The sequence below is a fragment of the Scomber scombrus genome, chromosome 24 (assembly GCF_963691925.1).
Source record: "Scomber scombrus chromosome 24, fScoSco1.1, whole genome shotgun sequence".
Lineage (NCBI taxonomy): Eukaryota > Metazoa > Chordata > Actinopteri > Scombriformes > Scombridae > Scomber > Scomber scombrus.
Window position 1 is genome coordinate 7785315 of NC_084993.1, and position 20104 is coordinate 7805418.

The following is a 20104-nucleotide window of genomic DNA, read 5'->3' on the forward strand; positions in this document are numbered from 1 at the left end:
TTTAAATTTCTGAGATTGGTGTATGACATCTGTGGCTTGGATTGACCTTGGCAGTTACAATGGCATCGACTGGATTGGCTTCTAAAATTGAAAGTGCAAATCCGGCGACTTGCCCTCCAGGCAGACTGAAATGGCTCAAAGTCATTGAGAGGATTTGGGTTTTGTTTTGGGTTCAATCGCTGTGGGGCAGCTATCTTAATTTAAAGGATTAATGGTCTCATAGACACTAAACTCACTCTTGGTGTGTTTTACCATGGCTCCAAATGTAGATAATCCTTTTTTAAAGAGATAATGGTGGACAGACGGTAATGCTGCACGCTCATAATCTTTCCTAAAGATTTTTCCTCTTGCTACAGTTAACCTCATATAGTTAATTTGCCTTCATGAGTATAATGTGAGTAAATGTACAAAGATAGAATCTTAATCTTAAAACTTGTAAAAAGTACTTCAGGGACTTTATCAGTTGGTTGTGACAATGTGGAAAGGTAAAATACTTATTGTATATCTTATCATCACATTCCCACACAATCACTTTCAAATGGTGACATAAAAGGGAATAAAGCTTCTTAAATCCGCTAAAGCTAAAAGACAGATAGGGATTTATCTGTAGTTTGCAGCCATAAAAGTCCAATTGTTCTTCTTTGTGCCTTTGTTTCACTGCCGAGTTAATATATTTCATTCTTGTCCCCTCCACAGCTGCTGAAGGACTTCCCGGATGAGCTGAGGGCCGACATTGCCATGCACCTGAATAAAGAGCTTCTGGAGCTGCCTCTTTTTGAATCGGCCAGCAGGGGTTGTCTGCGCTCCCTCTCCCTCATCATCAAGACCTCCTTCTGTGCTCCGGGGGAGTTCCTCATCCGCCAGGGCGACGCTCTCCAGGCCATCTACTTTGTATGCTGCGGATCCATGGAGGTGCTGAAGGACAACACTGTGCTAGCCATTCTGGGTAAAGAACAAAAGAGTTCAACTGATATTTTGTCGCAAAATATGTGTTAATACTTCATCATCATGTTCATTACAATTCATAACATGAGAAATGTAGGATTTCCATTATGGGGAAATATATGAATAATAAAATAAGCAATAGCTGCTCTCTAAAACCAACCAAATTTTTTTTTTAATTTAACATTTTAGTTTCTAAAAGTGATAATATGATATACATATATTTTAGTTAATGCTGATACACTGACATTTGAAATGTAAATATTAGACCATAAAAAAGTAATATTATGTGATACAATAAATGCCAAACAGCCAACACTGCTGTGGTTCAGCACCATGGAAAGCACCAGTCTGTTCATCGATCCTCACTTGTTCTTGCTTTTGAGTGACTTTCCAAAAGCAGGGTTAGAGACCTCGAAAGTGGCCTATGATTCCAAATGGAGCCAACTATTGATAAATAAAGTTTGGGGGTTTGAGTCGAGACTACTGTTTGTGCCTGCAGTCTGAATGAGCATGAGTCATTTTGCTACCTGAATCTAGACGGGCTTCTCTGTCTTGGACTCCAAACCATAGAAGCCCTCCTAGATTCCGGCAGCAAAGTGACTCAGAAACCAGCGTTGACGACCGAGTGCAGCAGGAAGAAGATGGAGCAGAGGAAGGGCAACCTGTGCCACAGCCACTCCAGAAATAAGTCATGAAGTTCATACAGCTTCAGAAAGAAAACAGCACTGAGTGCAGAAGCAGAGGAAGGACTTTTACCATCGAGGAAGTTATTAGACATTCAACATTTAATATTAGCCAGACATCCTTTATGAAGAGGAACACAATGAAGAAGAACGACCTGGTGCTGATATAAACTGCAATCATCCCCATATTAAACTGTCCCCTGAGGACAAACAATTCACACCCCATCAGATGAAAGATGGAGTGTGACCCAGGAATTGATGGAACAGTTTGGGGAGCGGCCTGAAGCTCTACAGGAAATCCATAAGCAGTGTTAATTGAATTTTTTTTTGGCCACTTAGAGGCAGTGGAACAAGCTATAAACACGACAATGACATATTAGCTTATAAAGTTGTTATTGTTAAAATGCCTGCAAACTGTTGCTGTTATTGGCATTCATTTCTGACCACCTGATGAATATAAGACTAAGTTCTCTCTCCTTTTACCTCTGGTTTTCACTAACTCTTGAGAAACGTATCTCTTTAGCTGCTTAAGTAAATTCTCCCCTATGTTCACCAGCTAGTCGCTATCTTTGTCTGTCTGCTGTTTGGGGCTGGACATGCATCGTACATACTATGAATTTATCAAAACTTTCCCACTGGAAACAGCTGCCTGCTCTGTCTAGAAATGAGGTGGATGTAAGAAGAGCTGTGGGCCCAAAAACCAAAACAAAGAGGGCAATTGATGAGTTCAGGGAGGGGGATAACTGTGTGTTTGGCACATCAAGCCACATCTTTCAGATTACACCTATAGGCATGCTGATGAATGCAGCTTTAAGTTACCATTTTGTGTGATGTTGTTTTTTCATACTAATAATAAAAAAGAGGGGGGGGGGGTTTCTATCAGAAATATGTGGACATGGTGATCAAACAAGGAAAGAAAACAACAGAATAAATAAAAAACATGACTCAAGACTGAGAAATAACAACATCCACCCCTCCAGCCCCATATCTCCACCATCAATATTACAGTACCTAATGCATAAAACACCCTTTTTCATTGTACACGAATACAATAGGTGAGCTGATAGAGCAGTGAGAAGCAGATCTTCCTCAGTGTCCTCTTCCAGAATAAGAACCTCTCCAGAGCTGTGTCCTACAACACAGACACTCCTCCCATTCTGCGTAACATGGATGAAACAGAATAGAGAAACACAAATAGACTCACAAACAGCACATGAATCAGCGCAGGATCATTTAAAGCGGAGGGAGCAAATTGGCAACACTGTTTTTCATATTAATGATCGTACTGGTGTAAATAATGAAATGACTGCAGCCTACAGAGGAAAGTAAACACATTTGCATGTTGGACCTAGTGTGTATGCACATGCATGTGGATACAGAACACTGGGAAACACACACATAGAGGCTCCTCTTCTCCCTGCTGTGTGTCTTAGTGTTATTGTTGTTCTCTTAGAAACAAAGCTGCACACATTCACATATCTCTCTGATAGACATCCTAACAGTCTAGTTTTCTCTCCTGTGCAAAACGAAACACACAGTGCACACACATTTTATTTTTATTTGTTTAGGGTTTCCTACAGTACCTGCACACACACTCAAATTGTTTTGGCATTGCCACTTTGGATTTGCAGCTTTGGAGAAGGTAGTGGGGTACAGAGAGGAAAACTCAGAAATCCAAACCATCTTTTGTAATCTACAGGTCCATCTGTATCCCAAAGTCTAGACTATAACACTAATATGAAATAGTCTACTCTTCATTTCAACCTCTCTGCTTTAGCGTTATTTTAATAATTTATGATAACATATACCATAATTAATATATATATATATATATATATATATATATATATATATATATATATATATATATATATATATATATATATATATATATATATATATATATATATATATATATATATATATATATATATATATATATATATATATAATTATACATAATAATTTACACTATGGCCATTTGCCAGTATTTCAACTGTAAGCATATTCATGCTTTGGGGAATTGTGCTCTTTAAGGGGAACAGTCTGTTCTTATAATGGAAGCTAATTAACCTCTGTTATGTTCAGTAACCCCTCATTACGTATTATCTCTTATGTTGGCATGTCTCGTGCATTGTAGCCTAGCTACTTTAGGTTTACAGTGAACATAACAACATAATACTAATAAATTAAGAAACTGGATAATCAAAGAGAGTAACCACTTCAGTCAAAGATTAATATGTTCACTTTTTTCTTTTTGGTTTATTTTCTGTGTAGCCATTGTATAAGCACAATAATGCACTCCCTGGTAGGCTGATGTGAAAAATATTGGTCTTCCTCTTCACTGTAAATGTATCATCAGAGATCAGAATAGCGTGTTTATACAGTAGCTTCCTTGTGTGTTAGAGGGAACCAAACACAATTGGGACTTGCACATAAAACCCATTGCTCTATAGCACTATTAATGGTCAAAAACTATGCAGGGTACTTTTAAGGAAACACCAAGACATGCAACATGAAATTAATGTCTTAGAATGCTATATAGCTCATATATAAGCTTGTAAATCCACTGAAGCCAGTATAGTCCATGCTATACAATGGGTATAATGCAGTGTGACTTGGATACACTATTATAAAGCTGATTTATACTACACTAGCTCTTTAAGGTCCCATTAAGTTCGGAAAAACAAATTACTCTGGCTGAGAAAAAAATATGTTCCATTAAAGTCAATACAATCCATGTAATTTCGCTTCGGTCTCCCCTTTCCAGGTCGAGGCGACCTGATTGGTTCTGACTATCTGACACAAGAGGAAGTGATTAAAACCAACGCCTGTGTGAAGGCACTGACGTACTGTGACCTGCAGTACATCAGCCTCAAAGGTCTGCGTGAGGTGCTCTGCCTGTATTCTGACTACGCCCAGAAGTTCATCACTGAGATCCAGCACGATCTGACATATAACCTCCGGGAAGGACACACCATGGAGGTACAGTGATGATTCATACTTTACCAACACTATTAAAACCATGTGATGATTGAAGCTATATTGTTTTTTAAACAATGTAAGTCAACAAAAACTATTAATTGAAATTATTGTTGCCAAAAATCAATAAATCAGCATTTTCTGGCATGTAATGGGAAACGTCAGCAGGGTAAGCAGAGTAGTCCAGATGTTCTTCTCCCTAGCCACAAACTAGCAGGATGTCAAGATGTTCTCCAGCCAGATGGGATATACTATCCCTCCAGCGTGTTCTGTGTCTGCCCCTGGGTCTCCATCTCTAAAAAATCATCCAGGGGGCATGCTATCTTCTCCACCCTACCTCAAAAAATGAGCCCAGCCAACCTATGAAATAAGACACATTTTTCATTGCCTGTATCTGTGATCTAATTCTTCTGGTCTATAGCTGAGAGTTGGAACGTTCATCGACCGGTGAATTGAGAGATTTGTCTTCAGGTTCAGCCCCCTCCTCATCACGACAGTCCGATACAAATTACCGCTGACACACCACCTTAAGTGCTTTAACTCACCCACGTTGGCTGCCTGCAATCAACTCACAAGCCGATACCAAGAAACAAATAGCAACAAACAACAGTTTAATTAATTAAGAGCATGTTAGAGCCAACATTTCACCAATTTCATTTGTATACAAACTAAGGTGATCTTATTTGTCTTTACACCTCTATCCGCCTTTCACTATTTTCCAACTGCTAGGAACTTGCAGAACATGCAGTCAATTGGGGAAGGCTACCTGTCTTCTTGTCAATGAGCTTTTTATGTCTTAAAAACGGTCTCATGTTTTTTAATCGCTGAGAAAGCTGTGATTCATGACACATCTTTAGGTTCTTTTACAGGTGTTAAACCAACAGAGATAATCCTGATTACAGAGCTGATTATCCTTCCGACTGTGAATAATAATTAGGGATGGTGATGAGGATGCTGCATCAATGTGCTCATTTGAAAATAATGCACATAAAAGTCAGTTATTGTCTGTGGCCTGACCTGATAGTGCAGGCAGAGGTGTCCCTTTCAAAACACATTAGTGGAGAGGGCACTAATTAAATTCTGAGAAGTTAACGTGCCGTTAACAATCAATTTTATAGATAGATAATAAGGTTTTGTAACAAGTAGTTACTTCCTCTGTTTTCAAGCACATTAGGTCCAGGTGATGTGTATTTAAGTAGCATATCACCTCTATTTGAATGCACTTGGAACAATATTAAAATTTGATTCATATTCATGTATTCGTAACTGGTGTCTAGACCTTTATGTTTCTGGTAAACAAAATGTTCCAGTTTGTTATAATTATCATAAATGCTATTAGAAGTATATTCAAGATGAATCATCTCATGTTCTAAATGCCTTTAAGAAAAAGTCTGGTATAAAGACCACAAGTATAGTCCTTCTGTTTTTTAGATTAGTCTCAGCTGTGCAGTGACCTCCTCCGCCCAACATTTTACGCAATGCTGGAGTGATGGCTTTCCACTTGAAAAAGGATTAGCCATCTGGGCTGGGAGTGAGGAGGAAGCCACGGCTTCTGCTTGAGATGCAGCCAACAGATAAAGACATGAGCTAAACATGGACGATTCAGATGCCAGGGATTTACAGATGGATCTCAGCTGTTGCGTAGCCTACACATGAATAACCAGCATTATACTGGAAATAACTAAGTCACATTTTCACTGTGAGTAAGCTTGTTAATTAGAGCAGAGATCCATAAGAAATACCAAGGGACGGGATATTATATCAGCATGACAAATATCTAAACAATACTAGATTGACTTGTGTTTTTCTGGCACGAGTTTGTGATGTGTGACATGAGTTAGCGCACGCACACGTTAATGAGTCGAAACCACAATGTGATTGCGGGAAAGTCATTCAATTTTACTTGATGGACAAATGTGAGAGTGGTGTCTATCTTTTCATCACACTCTCAGCAAAAAAGCAAATGAGCATGGTTCCTCCCCAAAAAATTAAACTATATTGGAAAATAAACTTTCTCTCTCAAGCACAGAAGCAATTCAAAAGTTTTATGACGGAAAGAAATCCAGTAAAACAGTAAATATTTGACTAGAGTTTTCATTGTAAGGTGATTTTCAGCTTCCCAATAAGCTTCCCTGTTTCAGCCTGAACTGTCCCACATTAGGAAATTAACATAATCTATGACAGTTTGGCACAAGGATACGTTTCCATTTTCCATTCCTTCTCTGAGTGTAATAATTGCATTCTGTTTTCTGATTTGATTAGAAAAGACTTTGGGGATTTGAGAATGGTATTGGGTGCAGATATAATGTATTGGCTCCATAAACAAAATATACTACTGAAGTGTCAATTGCAGAAATTGTCCCACATTACTTTAATTCACTTGACAGTGTAAGTGCAGATATAAATAACTTCAACTTCAACAAGGAAAGTGCAGCAGAGAAAATAAATAATTCACAAAGACGAAAAAAAGTGTTTAATATAGATTCGAAAGCCCCTTAAATTATGATGCATATGGTATAAAATCAACATAGTTTTGCTTTATGTAAAAATAAATTGAACTAAACTTTGATTCTCATCTGTAATGATTGCAAGCAATTATGCAGCTGATTCTTGACAGCACTAGAGAAATATAACTCCACCTTCCTCTCTCACAAACACACACACACACACACACATATGTTCATGTATAGTCGACGTGGAACTAAAAATATTGCTGTCAGATGTGTGGGGGAGGGGAGGGGTCATCCCTGGGTGGATAAATATAGAGCAACAACCAGATGGAGACGAGACGAGAAAACATCAGGATGGAAGGAAGCTGCAGGGGGAAGTAAGAGGAAGCACTACGCTGGTATTTGCATTCACGTGCCGACACACAGACAGCACACACACACACAAACACACATACACACAGACACACACACACAGACACTTAGACTTTCTGCAGACATTTACATATGTAGCCTCAGACTCTCACACCAAACATACCATCACACAGCATGACAATGACACAGAAGGAACTTCAGGCTCAAACACACACATGTTCACACACATAAAATAACATTCTGCATGCATTGTCGTCCATATGCATAACGCACACACAGACACACACAGGTAAAGTTACCACAATAAAAATGCAGCATCCCTCACATGCAAACATATATATATATTTCTGCATTTATACACCCATAAACACACTCACATAATTGTCTGATGCCCTTACTGTGGCATATCAAGGGTGGCACGTGCTGCTCTCTCACACACACACTGAAATTCCAAACAGTCCCCTCCACGCTCTGGTTCCCTCCAGGCAAACCTCTGCTAAAATTAAACCTCTACGATCTAAAAATACCAGCCAGGCATGTGATCCAGAAAAGACAACAAATGTAGAGGAGAGAAGGGGAAGGGGATGGGTGATGGTGACAAGGGAAAAGAGGAGAAGAAGAGTAAAAAAAAAAAAAAAAAAGGTGGAAGAGAGAAAATAGGATTTGTTGGCCTGTGTTTTAATCAGCTTTAGAATCACTGAGGAAGAAGATGCAGGAAAACAGTCTCTAAATACAGGAATCAGCCACCAGTAGCAACATGGTGACTGTAGGCATTTTAGTTAAAAGAACAATCTGTTTAGATATGACCTGATAAGACTGAAAAGGTCATCAGTATTTTTCATAGAAAACCTCCAGAAGGGCTTCAAGAATGAATGGTTCTGGTTTTGAATGAGAACACTCCTTTGCAGCGCTGCTGATATACTGAATGGATATCAGCGCCATTGCTGCTATTGTGAATGGCACCTATTCGCTCCCAATGATGCGTTCAATGGCTCAGCAGCCCCTCCATCTGGTCAGAGAGCGTAGTGACGCTTGGCTCATATTTTCCTGACCTCTCATTAATTCACAAGCTTTGTCCCAGTTCCATACTACACACATTAATTCTAGGCATGTGGTATTTGCTGTGTTTTCAAACAGGAAAAAAACAAAAATAGTGAAAAATGTAACAGTAAACATACACAAAATCTGATTTTTGAGTGCCTGTGTTCTGCAAAGCAATACACAGTGGAAATGGAGGTGGCTTCCGTTGCTGAAAAAAAACAACTAATACATTGCAGATGGTGGTGACCGTGTCAGAAAGATATTTGGACATCAATTTTGCTATTCTTTGTGAAATTGGCATTTTAACATCACAGTATAATAGATACATGTATTGCATTGTTTCCTATTTGTGTGGGTATCTTATATATTAACTGAAAAAAACTGTGTGACAAATACAACATTTAGAATATAAAATAGACAATAAGTGCACTGGGTCAAAACCACACATCTGATTGATATACATGAGTGCTGCTGTTTGTTCAGAATGGGTCAGTACCACATTGACTGACTTTGGGAGGACATTGACCTGAATTCAAGTGACAAACAGTATTTTAATCATATATTAATACCTATGCAATATCCCAACTGCACCATTCTAAGAGACATCTGCAGTTTTAGATGATTTACACTAATCTGTGAGCAGTTATGACTATCTACTGTAAAACCTCCAGGTATGAGGTTGTAACAATGGATTGCCCTCTTCGTCCTGGGAGTGAATTGGGAGCATTTTAGGGACTTTTTTGTGGGTGAAGGTGAGCCATATTATGAGACTGACTGGTGTAGTGTTTGCAGTAAAAGCCATGTTGTACTGGACTGTTGAGGTGAAGGTGGAGCTTAGGGATGAAATTCTCAGTCAATCTATGCTCCAAGACTCACCGATGGTCAAGACTTTTGGCAAAGACCAAAAGAGGATTAACTTCGCTGGGTTTCTGGCCTCACCCTATGGGACAGGATAAGGAGTTCAGACAGAATAGCCAAGTGTACTGTTTTGGATGTCTTATCTCTGCTGGACGCTTGTGGAGGTATTCCAGCTGTGTCCAGTTGGCAGAAAACCCCGGGGCAGACAGGGAGCACTGAAAGAATTACATATCTATCCCATCTGTCTTGGAGCTGGATGAAGTTGCTATGGGCAAGACTTTTCTCAGCCTGCTACCACTGTGACCCAGACCCAGATCTCTGCTGCTTTCTATCTTTTTGTGCTTGTTCCAAACAAATGATTAAATATCCTGCCATGTCTTTCACACTTCAGGCTGACTGCGAGAGCAACGGAGGAATCATGAAAAAGCTTCCCTCCATCAAGGAAGATGAGGAGGCATCAGGGTCCGAGGGGGAACACTCACCTATCCCCAAGATACCACCCCTGAGCAGGCTGGGCCGAGGTCTGCGCTCCCCCCTGCGTTCCCCTCTGCGCTCTCCGCTGCTGCCGCCAAGACCTTTCAGACCAGCGAGCACTCTCTCTCGGTCCCCCGGCCTGCAGATCCCTGTGGTGAGCTTCAGCTGCCTGCAGCCCGACCTCAGCCCTCGGTAAGAAACCATTCATTGATTTATCAACTGAGTACTTAGTGTCAGCTCCACTGTAGGAGTCTATTGAGTGGTAGCAAGGCACCCTTAGTGGGACTCTGATTTGCATTCTTTGTGACTTTTGACATTAATCATAAATACAAACCGTCTACAGGCTAATTTGCTTGGAGTCCCTGGAGAGGTGGCAACAGACTCTGGGCTGGAGGAATACATTTATTGTTGGTTCGGCTGTGAGAGGCTGCACAGATGAATAAATTGTACTATTGTGTCAGCATTTGAGATTTCTTTTTAAGGAACACATGCAATCAACTATCTGCAAGATAATCACACTAGTACACCTGTATGAAAAAAATACAAGCGCCACAAGACCAACAACTAAATAAGACACAGGAAACAAACAAATATTATAAAAGAAAAAAAGGAAAAGAAACAACACAAGAAAGAATTTATTTTTTGTCTTGTATATTTTAGTTTTTTAGTTTTTCAGCATCCAATTGCCTGGCTGGAAAAAAAGGGCTCAGTGGTTTTAATGGTTGACTTTGACAGATTTCACCAAAGGTGCCTGGAGGGCTCCTTACTTCCTTACTTTACCTTACACTGCATTTTTGCTAAAAAGAAAAAATCTCGCTATGCAATATTTTGCTTTTGCTCCTGAGATGACTGGCATGTAAAATATGCTGTGTGGAGGGAACAGGGAAAGAACGAATGAAGGAGAGATTAGTCCGACACAGCTTTGGTCTCATTTCTGTATCAGAGTCTGATGGGTAATTAGTATGCAGGTGTGTGCAGCTTCTTCTGAACATACTATGCTCTCACTGCTGACTGTGGACAGCTGGATGACATTTCCATAAGTGCTCTTTGTAATGATCCACTCACAGCCAGGTGCGTTAGTCGAGTCGAGTCGTGGGCCTGAATTTGACATATGGGTGAACTTTGTAAAGCTTATAGAGAGCAGATGCAGGTCACTATGAGACATGTTCCTTTGCTGAAATGAAAAATATTTGTTTTGGCTGAGATTTTGATAATCTTGATGTCCTGGTAAAGTAAATGCCACAATACAAGTTCATATATAAAAAGATCAGTACCCACGAAAGGATGCAACCACAGAAAATAAAGTTAGCAAGTTCTTAAGTAAATTATTAACATATACAAATGTTTACATATTTGCCTGTTTGAAACACTACATCATTAGCTGGTTTGTTGGTTTCTCAAGATATTTTAACAGCTACTTGTCAGATTGATTAAATATGCATCCTGAGAGAATGAACCCTATGATTTTGATCCCCACATTTTGTCTTAGCTCCCCCATTAGGGCAAAACTGCCACTTATAGAAATAATGAATAGCTAAATTTAATGGTCAGATTGTAATAGAGCTCAATTAGCACTAAATGGCCGTAGCACGGTGAACCATTAACATACTGGATATTTCCTCAATCATTATTCTAACATGCCAACGTGTCAGCTTTCGGTACACAATATCTCATAAGATAATAGGAATATGCTGAGCACATTCATGCCCCCAAAGGGATGAAACCTGCTTATTTCTCCACTGGCAGGAATTACTTAACATTTGAAATTCCTTTGCCAATTCTAAATATCTATATGTAGATTTAAGTGTGGATTTCAGCAGTTAAAATCAGCCAGGTTATGTACGTTAGGTTATTATCAGCTTTTCAGCCCTCTGACATACCACTGAAAAAGAGACTTAATATGATATACTGCACTTGATCCTGGATTCAGTGAATACATGAATAAAGTTTTTTTCTTGCTGTGGTGATTAAAACATGTCCCCTTTGTGTTTATAAATAATATAAAGTCACAAGGGGTATGAGGGATATTGTTGGTTGTCTTAAACAAGGAAAAGCCATTTGTACTTGCCTGAATGTGTAATGAACCAGCTCAGTGTACTAAAGCATACAGCTTAGTTATAGGTTGCTCTTATGCACAGTATCTACAGCTTGGCATCGTTGGATTTATAAGGTAGAAATGCTTTACAGTTTGCTGCCATCATGTGGAGGTTCTGCCTTATTGCCTCACAATATTCTCACTCTTGAACTAGCAAATATGCAGACTGCTCAGATTTTGTTCCTTGTCAAAGAAGACATTTTATGTTCAATTAAATATCTCCCTATAAGTGTCTCCTTTCTTGGAAATCTTTCAGTTTGACTATATGGGACAGTGCAGTATAAATGATCTGTGATTAAAGTCATTACTTTATTCCCTTATTCTAACTCTACAAACCAGAGTTGTTACTTTTAATACCTTATTATCTTTTCCTCAGGTTCGTGGATGGGATTGAAACAGAAACCCAGAGTGGTTCAGCTCAGAAGTTTGATTTTCCTCCCTGTGCAACTTTACTATCCAGCCCTGTTTCACCTACCTCAGGTGAACACACACACAAACACACACACCTACACACACGCAGACACACAACACATTACATGCAGTATTATGTATCACAGTGGACCAGATCCCATTAAAAACGACGCCCACTATCAACCTCAGTCTGCAGAGTTGTAAAGAAACATAGCGTAATGAATCACTAATCTTCTTAACAGCTGTTGAAGTCCTCAGTCACTTAGCATGTGTGTATAAATGTGTGTCATTCTGTGTTTGTCCACAGGAGCCCATGATGAGGGTGACACCATGCAGGCTGTTGCTAAGCTAAAGCATGAGGTAAGGCAGGTAATACCATGCTGATGCATAGACTGTGATATTGGGAATACTCTTCAGATTCAACAAAGTGTCTGTGATCCATTATAATTCCATTAGATATTTCTAATATTGTAAGTTAACTCATACATTAGAGTTCAAGTTCACTCATAAACTTTTTTTTTAAAGATTTATTGAATGTTTTTGTTTGTATATACAACCAAAAGCACTGTCTGTCTTTTTTTTTTTTTTACAATCAAAATAAAGCAAAAGAAGACAAAAGGAAACTAAATAAACATGCAACTAAAATAAACGAGCCATGATTACAAATGTCCATTGTTGAAGAAGGGTGTAAGCAAAACCAGTATCTTGTATTTTATATATCACTTAGTCCATGAGCAGTTTCCACTGTGTCATAAATCATCAATTTCTTACATGTATGTACACAAACATGTTTTCATAGTATAAATCTCTCTTCCTAACCATTGTTCTGTAGTTGGGGGCTCAGACTTTTACCAATTTCTTCTTGCTTATGATCAATAATATCTTTATATTTCCCAGATACATAACTTTGCATTTCTTAGGTATTGCAGAATGTAGCATTCCCAAAATGTCTTTAATTTTAACGTGCACATTCTCCCAAAATGAGTATAATTTGTGGCACTCCCAAAAAAATGTGTGTGTGGTTTGTGTCTCTATTCTCTCATACCCGCCATCATGATTGTTGTGAACCAGCTTGTTTACTCTTTATTTGAGGTGTAATGAAGTAGTGGGTGAGGTTTTTCCATCCAAGTATTGGTCAAATGTCTTTAAGATTTATGGCAAATGAATGCAGTTTTTATTGTCAGTCATCCTGTTTAGTGATGTTTTAGGCTATACAGGGTAATACATTTATTTAGTTTTTATCTTTTTCATAATAATTTACTGTTGAATGAGATTTGCGTGTCATTCAGAGAGGAGAAAAAAGAGGGTCAATGAAAGCGCATTTTCTGCACTGTTAATCTAATGTGCTGGTTTCTACCAATAGAAGTGCAGCATTTATTATTTAACTGATGATGCTGAGGAGATAATCTACTTAAATAACAATATGAAACACAGAAATTCTGTTTCTAGTCCTACATTTCGGGGAAAACATATCAGACTACTTTTACATAAGGCCCACTCTCAGAGGACTCTTCTTTTTTACTCCTCTCTTTGGACCAGATGAGCGTCCTCTCCCGCCAGGTAACCGCTGTGAGTCAGGAGCTGCAGGAAATGACGCGCCTCCTCAAACCTCTCTTCCACAACCCCTCCGTGCTGCTGATACCCAACACCATTACTCCACCTCCCAGCGTCTCTTCAGACAGCTGCTCCCCGGCCCCGCCGCTTTTTACCCAACATGCACCTGTGGACTGTTCAGAAGACGAACATTCTCCAAGCGTCCTGGTACCTGAACCATCCTCTCCTCAGCTGAAGGTGTTAGAAGGTCGCAGTAGTAGAGAGGAAGTAGAGTTTGATCCACTTCAGTGTTCCCGAACCTTCGCCTCCTACGATCCTTCAGCTCCTCAGCAGACCTCTCATTGTTCAGCTCCCCCGTCACTCAACAGCTCCCCCCATGAGCACACCATTATACCACATCCATACTCATCCTCTTCCATCATTTCTCTGCCATCATCAAGCTGCATCTCATCCATCACTCCCCTTCTGGTAGACATATCGGGACCTGGTAGTGAGCCTCAAATGCAGTCCCACCCTCGGTCCCACCTCGTGCTCCAATCACAGTCCGAATCCCAGCTTTCCCATCATCAGGTCCCCCCTTGCCACCAGCTCCAGTCCCAGCTCATGTCACAGTCTCTTTCCCAACCTCACCTCCAGCCCTCCAGCATGGCCCCACATCCCCAGGAACCCCTCCTTGACCTGCAGGAGATGGAGTGGGGGGAGCACACGCCTCAGCTCAGCTACATTGATGAAAGACCAGTGTGAATCGGTGTGAACGAACGAGGGGACCCACACATTAGAACCAGCATGCCATACAACTTACTGCATGACAAACATTCGCCTCAAGTTTGGCATGTGAGTTACAATGTAAATACATTTGAAACTATTATAAACTATGATCATGAGCACCAGTTGTAAGCAGCTGTAAACAGATCTGATAATAAAAGAGTTTGTTTTACAGTTTCAGTTTGATTTGTTTGACAGCATAATACTCCTGCATATAAAAGCAAGAAGACTGATCTTTTAATAATCAAAAACTCTCTGTATTGATAATTATGCATATGAAATGTGTAATTTTATGTCATTATATTTACTTAGTCTAAAGTAAGCAGCCAAAAATGGTACCAGCCCAGAGGGATTTCTCCTTTATCTCCAAGTATAAGAACAAGCTTAAAGGAGCAGAATTTTTCAAGCGTTACAATCTAGCTGTGAATGTGTGTGCTATGTAATATAAATATTACATATATGGGGGTTTATGTGTGCCCATTTGTGCCCGTATTCCCTTCTATACATGCCCAGCCCTGTATAAATGAGATATTTGCTTAGTCTTGAGAATGAGATCCAAACTCTGCGTCAGTGGTTCCATTGTTAGTCATGTTTTCCAGAGAGAGGCGGTGATTATACTGCATAAAGACCCAGAAAACTGTAAACACACAACTCACAATTCACTCAAATGAGAACGTGTGTCCAAACATTATCTTGATTATTGTATAAATGTAACATTGTAGTGGTTGTTTAACCCGCTTCGGGGCTGTGACACAAACTTGTGACATAGTGGGAATTTGTTGGCATCCTGCCTTCTCATGCACGAATGCACCAATAATCTTTGATCATCAATCCCAGCACTTAGACAAACTCACCTACTTGAACCTACCTGATTTGAAATGCATTTAACAGCTGCCAGTCAGAGTGACAGCAATATTATCCAATCACTGCACTCCTCATTAAGGACAACAATGCTGCCTCTTTATCCTGCCTGTAACAACATGCATACAGTACTGAGACACAGATGGTGATTTGTAATGGTTTGAAGCTGCAGTTCCAATCGTGGCCACTAGATATCGGTGTTGTTTCATAATCTGTCTCCCCTCACCAATCCCCTTTATAAGGCTGTAATTAAATGTTACAGAAAATGTCTCAGGAACATATTTTTTTCTAATAACAACACACACAGTCTGCATACTTTGATATAATATAATAGAATAATTTATGAATGAAAATAATATGTCTGTCTGTCTGTCTGTCTGTACTTAAGGTTAGATTTAAGGACAGGTGATGTGAGGCCATTAACACTGTGAAAAGACAACAAGCTCACAGGTGCAGTTTTTCTAGTTTGCTGTGAAATGTTAAAGCAATGAAGGATTTCTAGTTGATGTAAATAGTTGATGAATAATTTGGAAGAAAATATATTGATTGATTTGATCACTTCAGTCATTTTTCAAGGAGGAATTTGATGGTTTAAGTTCCTCGAATGTCAGAATTTGTTGCTTTTCATATTTTAACATTATAGTTGTATATTTTTGGTAGGACAAAACAAGACATTTGATGACATCCCCAGTAAAGTGCATATCAATTGATAGGGAAATCATTAATTGTAGCTCTGTGAGATAGCAGTTAAGTTAAATCTAGTTAATGTGACACTTTTATTACAAACAGACTAAACATGTTTCACAAAAAAATCTGTTGAAGTAATTTAACATCATTTTGGCTCATTTGACAGTACAAAGGTCTTGAAATCAAAGCAGTGATTGTTCACTAGTGTACTCCACCACACATCCTGCCGGCTTCCACCACACTGACGCTTTAGTAAGAACATATAAAGCTTCACAAGGCCATTTGAGACCATGCAAAACATCAATATTTGCAGCTACAGGTAATAAGAGCTGCCTTGTTTTCATTGTGAAAGCACTCTCTAATTGCAATGCATACCATCACACACACACACACACGCACACACACCTCTTTCTCATGGTGAGCGACTTGTGGTGAGCTGTCAAAGATACTTAAGATGATGTAGGACAGACAAGTGTTGGCAGTACGCACACACGCACGTACGCATGCACGCACGCACACACACACATGCACACAAACCACAGAGGAGGAGCGACAGGAAGGCAGACATACTGAGTAGTAATGATAGGTGACTATTCTTCCATCTAAAATAAATCATGAGACGCTGACCACACTGTTGGTGAACACCAGGCCTGCTATTTGGAAAGACACACAAACAAACATATAAGTGATGGATAGACTGAAAGTATGAAATCAATTCTCAGAAACTTTTATCTCACCATTATTTAGGTTAAGTTGGTTTATTTTAAATCAGACAATTAAAGCTGCATTGGTCGTCTCAATGAAAAGAGAAGCTTTACAATCATACTGTACAATGCCTCATTATAAGTTGTCTAAACAGTTTGAATCCAACTCAAAAGGGAAACATTAAATAGGAAAACCTTCTTTTCCTCTAGTGCGAGCTTTTGTTTAATTGTCTCAATGACTGACATCACATCACAGTTTCAAGCTTAATCATAGAATTTAAAATGAACAGGTTACAGGTCACACTGCCCATATCAAAACAAGTCAAATGAAAAATGATTTAGCTTGGTAAAGTGCATTATTCTGCATTATTCTCCAGTCTACTCTATTAGAAATATCATAATATCATAACTAAAACCTCAGAAATACTTTATAGTAAGCTATCATTTCTGTCAGAAAGATATTATTCTACTTGGAAATCATCAGAGAGCCTCTGTGTAAAACTATTAATACAGAGAACAATTAATTATCCAGATTATCCAATTAATTATGGCACGAAATCTTCTGTTTGTTTTTTGTTTTTTTTTCATTTCTGAAAGTAATACAACATGTTTTAACACAAAGTAAATAGGATAGAACTCTATTTGACTACTTGCTATACATCCCACTTTTATTCGTGATTTAATGGATGAGTTCTTCAGTGATTTCTTTTCTCCATTATTTAAGAGATGAATTTTTATATTGAGCTATCGTATGTGTTAAACAAGCTTTGAGTTATCTTAACACATTTTTTATGTTATGCTAATATGGCATGTATTTATTTTACAAGTTAAATAATCCTCATTTACACTTCGAGAGTCTTTCAGGCCATTTATAGAAATAAACAATTCTTAACTGTTACAGTACTAATAAGATTTAACGCCCACTGAGAGCACCTCATTCGTTTGCATTGATTCTGTGTGTACAGAACAATAAACACAAAACTGCAGAAAAATAAGACACAGATGGCAGGAAATGCATCACACCAGAAATAGCTACATTTGAACTCAACAATATGAAATGAAGGCCTGGTTGAAGATTAATAATCTACTCAATCAGAAGTTTGGACAATGGAAGAAATCAGGTGATTTACAGTTTATTCACATCATGCTGCAGTTTATTCCAGCTGAAAACAACATTTTTATCAGGCTCTATTTTATTTAAGAACCTCCAGAACTCCTGATATCTTAATAAATTACAAGTTCATTTATGGAACCAGAAACCCTTGGAGAAAAAAATACTTTTTAAGCTTCCAGATTCTTTTAGGTGATACACCCAAAATCAGTTAATATTAAGAGGGAAATGTTAGAGATGTTACAGTCAGGGCCTTGGTTAATTCAAGCGAAGGAAGGAGCATATTTTTGTCCCTTCCAATCCTTTAATTTGATTAATTTCCACCAGTAGAGGGCAGACAATCAGTTTCTCAATTCTGTGCTGTCTGAAGATCATATTCTGATAACGTGCAACTTTTAAAATGTTTCTCTGTATCTCTTCAGTGCAATTTACGATCCACACACATCTTTAATCTACTATTTAAGAAAGCACTGGAGTATCTTCTTCTATTTAAGACTCATGGCTTTGTTACCGAGATGAACTTCTGACATAAATCACTTTTCTTCTCTTCTACGTCACACTCTTTCTACTTTTCCTTCCCCCTCTTGTTCTCCTGAATCACAGCATCTGCGTAATTAATTGTCTTTTCTAAATCTGTGAGCACATTATTCATTTGGCTTCCTCCTGTGGAAAAAAGAACTTCTTTATTTTATCCTCATGCAACTTCTTCTAACCTCTACTGTGTTCAATGTGTCCTGCAGAGCTTTACATCTGTTAAGGATAAAGGTTATTATTTAAAGACAGTAATAAATGTAACTATTTTTAATGCATGTCATTCTGTGTCCGGGTCTCCCTCCCAAACCCTATCTACCCCCTCCCTCCCTCCTTCTCTCTCTCTCTCTCTCTCTCTCTCTCTCTCTCTCTCTCTCTCTCTCTCTCTCTCTCTCTCTCTCTACCTCCCTCCCTCTTTCTCTACATGTGTCATTTTATTGCTCTTTACTCAGCCAGCAGCAGCAGTCTCTCCTGATCACTCCTTGTCTTTCTATCTCCTCCACGATCTCCTCGTTTGGCTTTTTTGTTTTTATGAAGGAAAACATTGGAAAAATCATATTCTCTCACGCTGGATTCACTCATTTTCACCAATGGATGGAGTTTATTCCCCAACAAGCACGGTGACATCTTAAAAAGTGAGTGATCATTTACTTAAAACTTGAAACTTTCTTCATTTGCAGATATGTAACAACTGACTGAAAACTACATATAAAAACTGATTTTAAAAAAAGTCCTCCTTAAATAGTTTTAATTCAGTCTAGTTTCATGGAAGATTCATACATATGTATGCCACTATGTTTTTTACATTAACCTAACCATAACCAAATGTGACCACAAAAAACTGTCATTCACAGTCATTTGTCATTATTTGACAGAAATTAGATATTCATAGCATTGATACAAAAAAAGAGCTGTCACTTTTCATTGGATGTGATGTTAAATCTGAATATTTCCCTTTAGAAAAGCAGATAATGATCATTACAAAGCAATTGTTGCATTATTACACTTGATGTAGATATTTCAAGCAAAGCTAAATGGCCATTAACTGTTACAGATATTTAAACTAGATTTTTATTCTGTTTTTAATTTGAAAAAACTATTTCACCAGATTTCACCCCATTTTACAAAAAGTTAGTTTAAAAAAAATCAATTTCATACAGTTTTGGTTATTTTTGACAGCTGATACATCACAACTAAGTTCTAATATATTTATTTTACAGTGTACAAACACAGTTATTGTTGATGTGGTTTTCAGATAAGGGTTAGTGTTAGGGTTAGCTTGTATGTGATGGAAGCTTAATATTAACTCTTCATGTCACATCCTTTCTTGTTTACACACTCTTTGCATTGGCACGAGAGGTCACAAGTCATTAAAAATCAATACAACTGTTTATTTATGTTCACATGTGCTACACTTTGTTTTTCTGATGGACATTTTAAAATCTGTGAAAAGAATAAAAGTTTTATATTGTTTAGTTCTCCAAACAGAGAAATTAAAAGACTACGGTTGAAAAAGAAAAAGAGCTGGTCGTGAATAAGAGATTCATATTTAACTATTCAATTGTTTATTTACTAAAGAG

At 38.4% G+C, this 20104-nt stretch overlaps 1 protein-coding gene across 1 annotated transcript in view; it reads left to right on the forward strand.

Annotated features, from left to right (window-relative positions):
• The window catches only part of LOC134006558 (potassium voltage-gated channel subfamily H member 3-like), a 34009-nt gene extending 19400 nt beyond the window's left edge, over positions 1–14609 (forward strand). Inside the window, exons 10-15 of the mRNA XM_062445474.1 lie at positions 697–946; positions 4399–4613; positions 9723–9997; positions 12277–12380; positions 12619–12671; positions 13851–14609. Of these exons, the coding sequence (XP_062301458.1) occupies positions 697–946; positions 4399–4613; positions 9723–9997; positions 12277–12380; positions 12619–12671; positions 13851–14609 (1656 nt within the window). The remainder of the gene's footprint in view (positions 1–696; positions 947–4398; positions 4614–9722; positions 9998–12276; positions 12381–12618; positions 12672–13850) is intronic.
• Positions 14610–20104: the final 5495 nt, after the last annotated feature.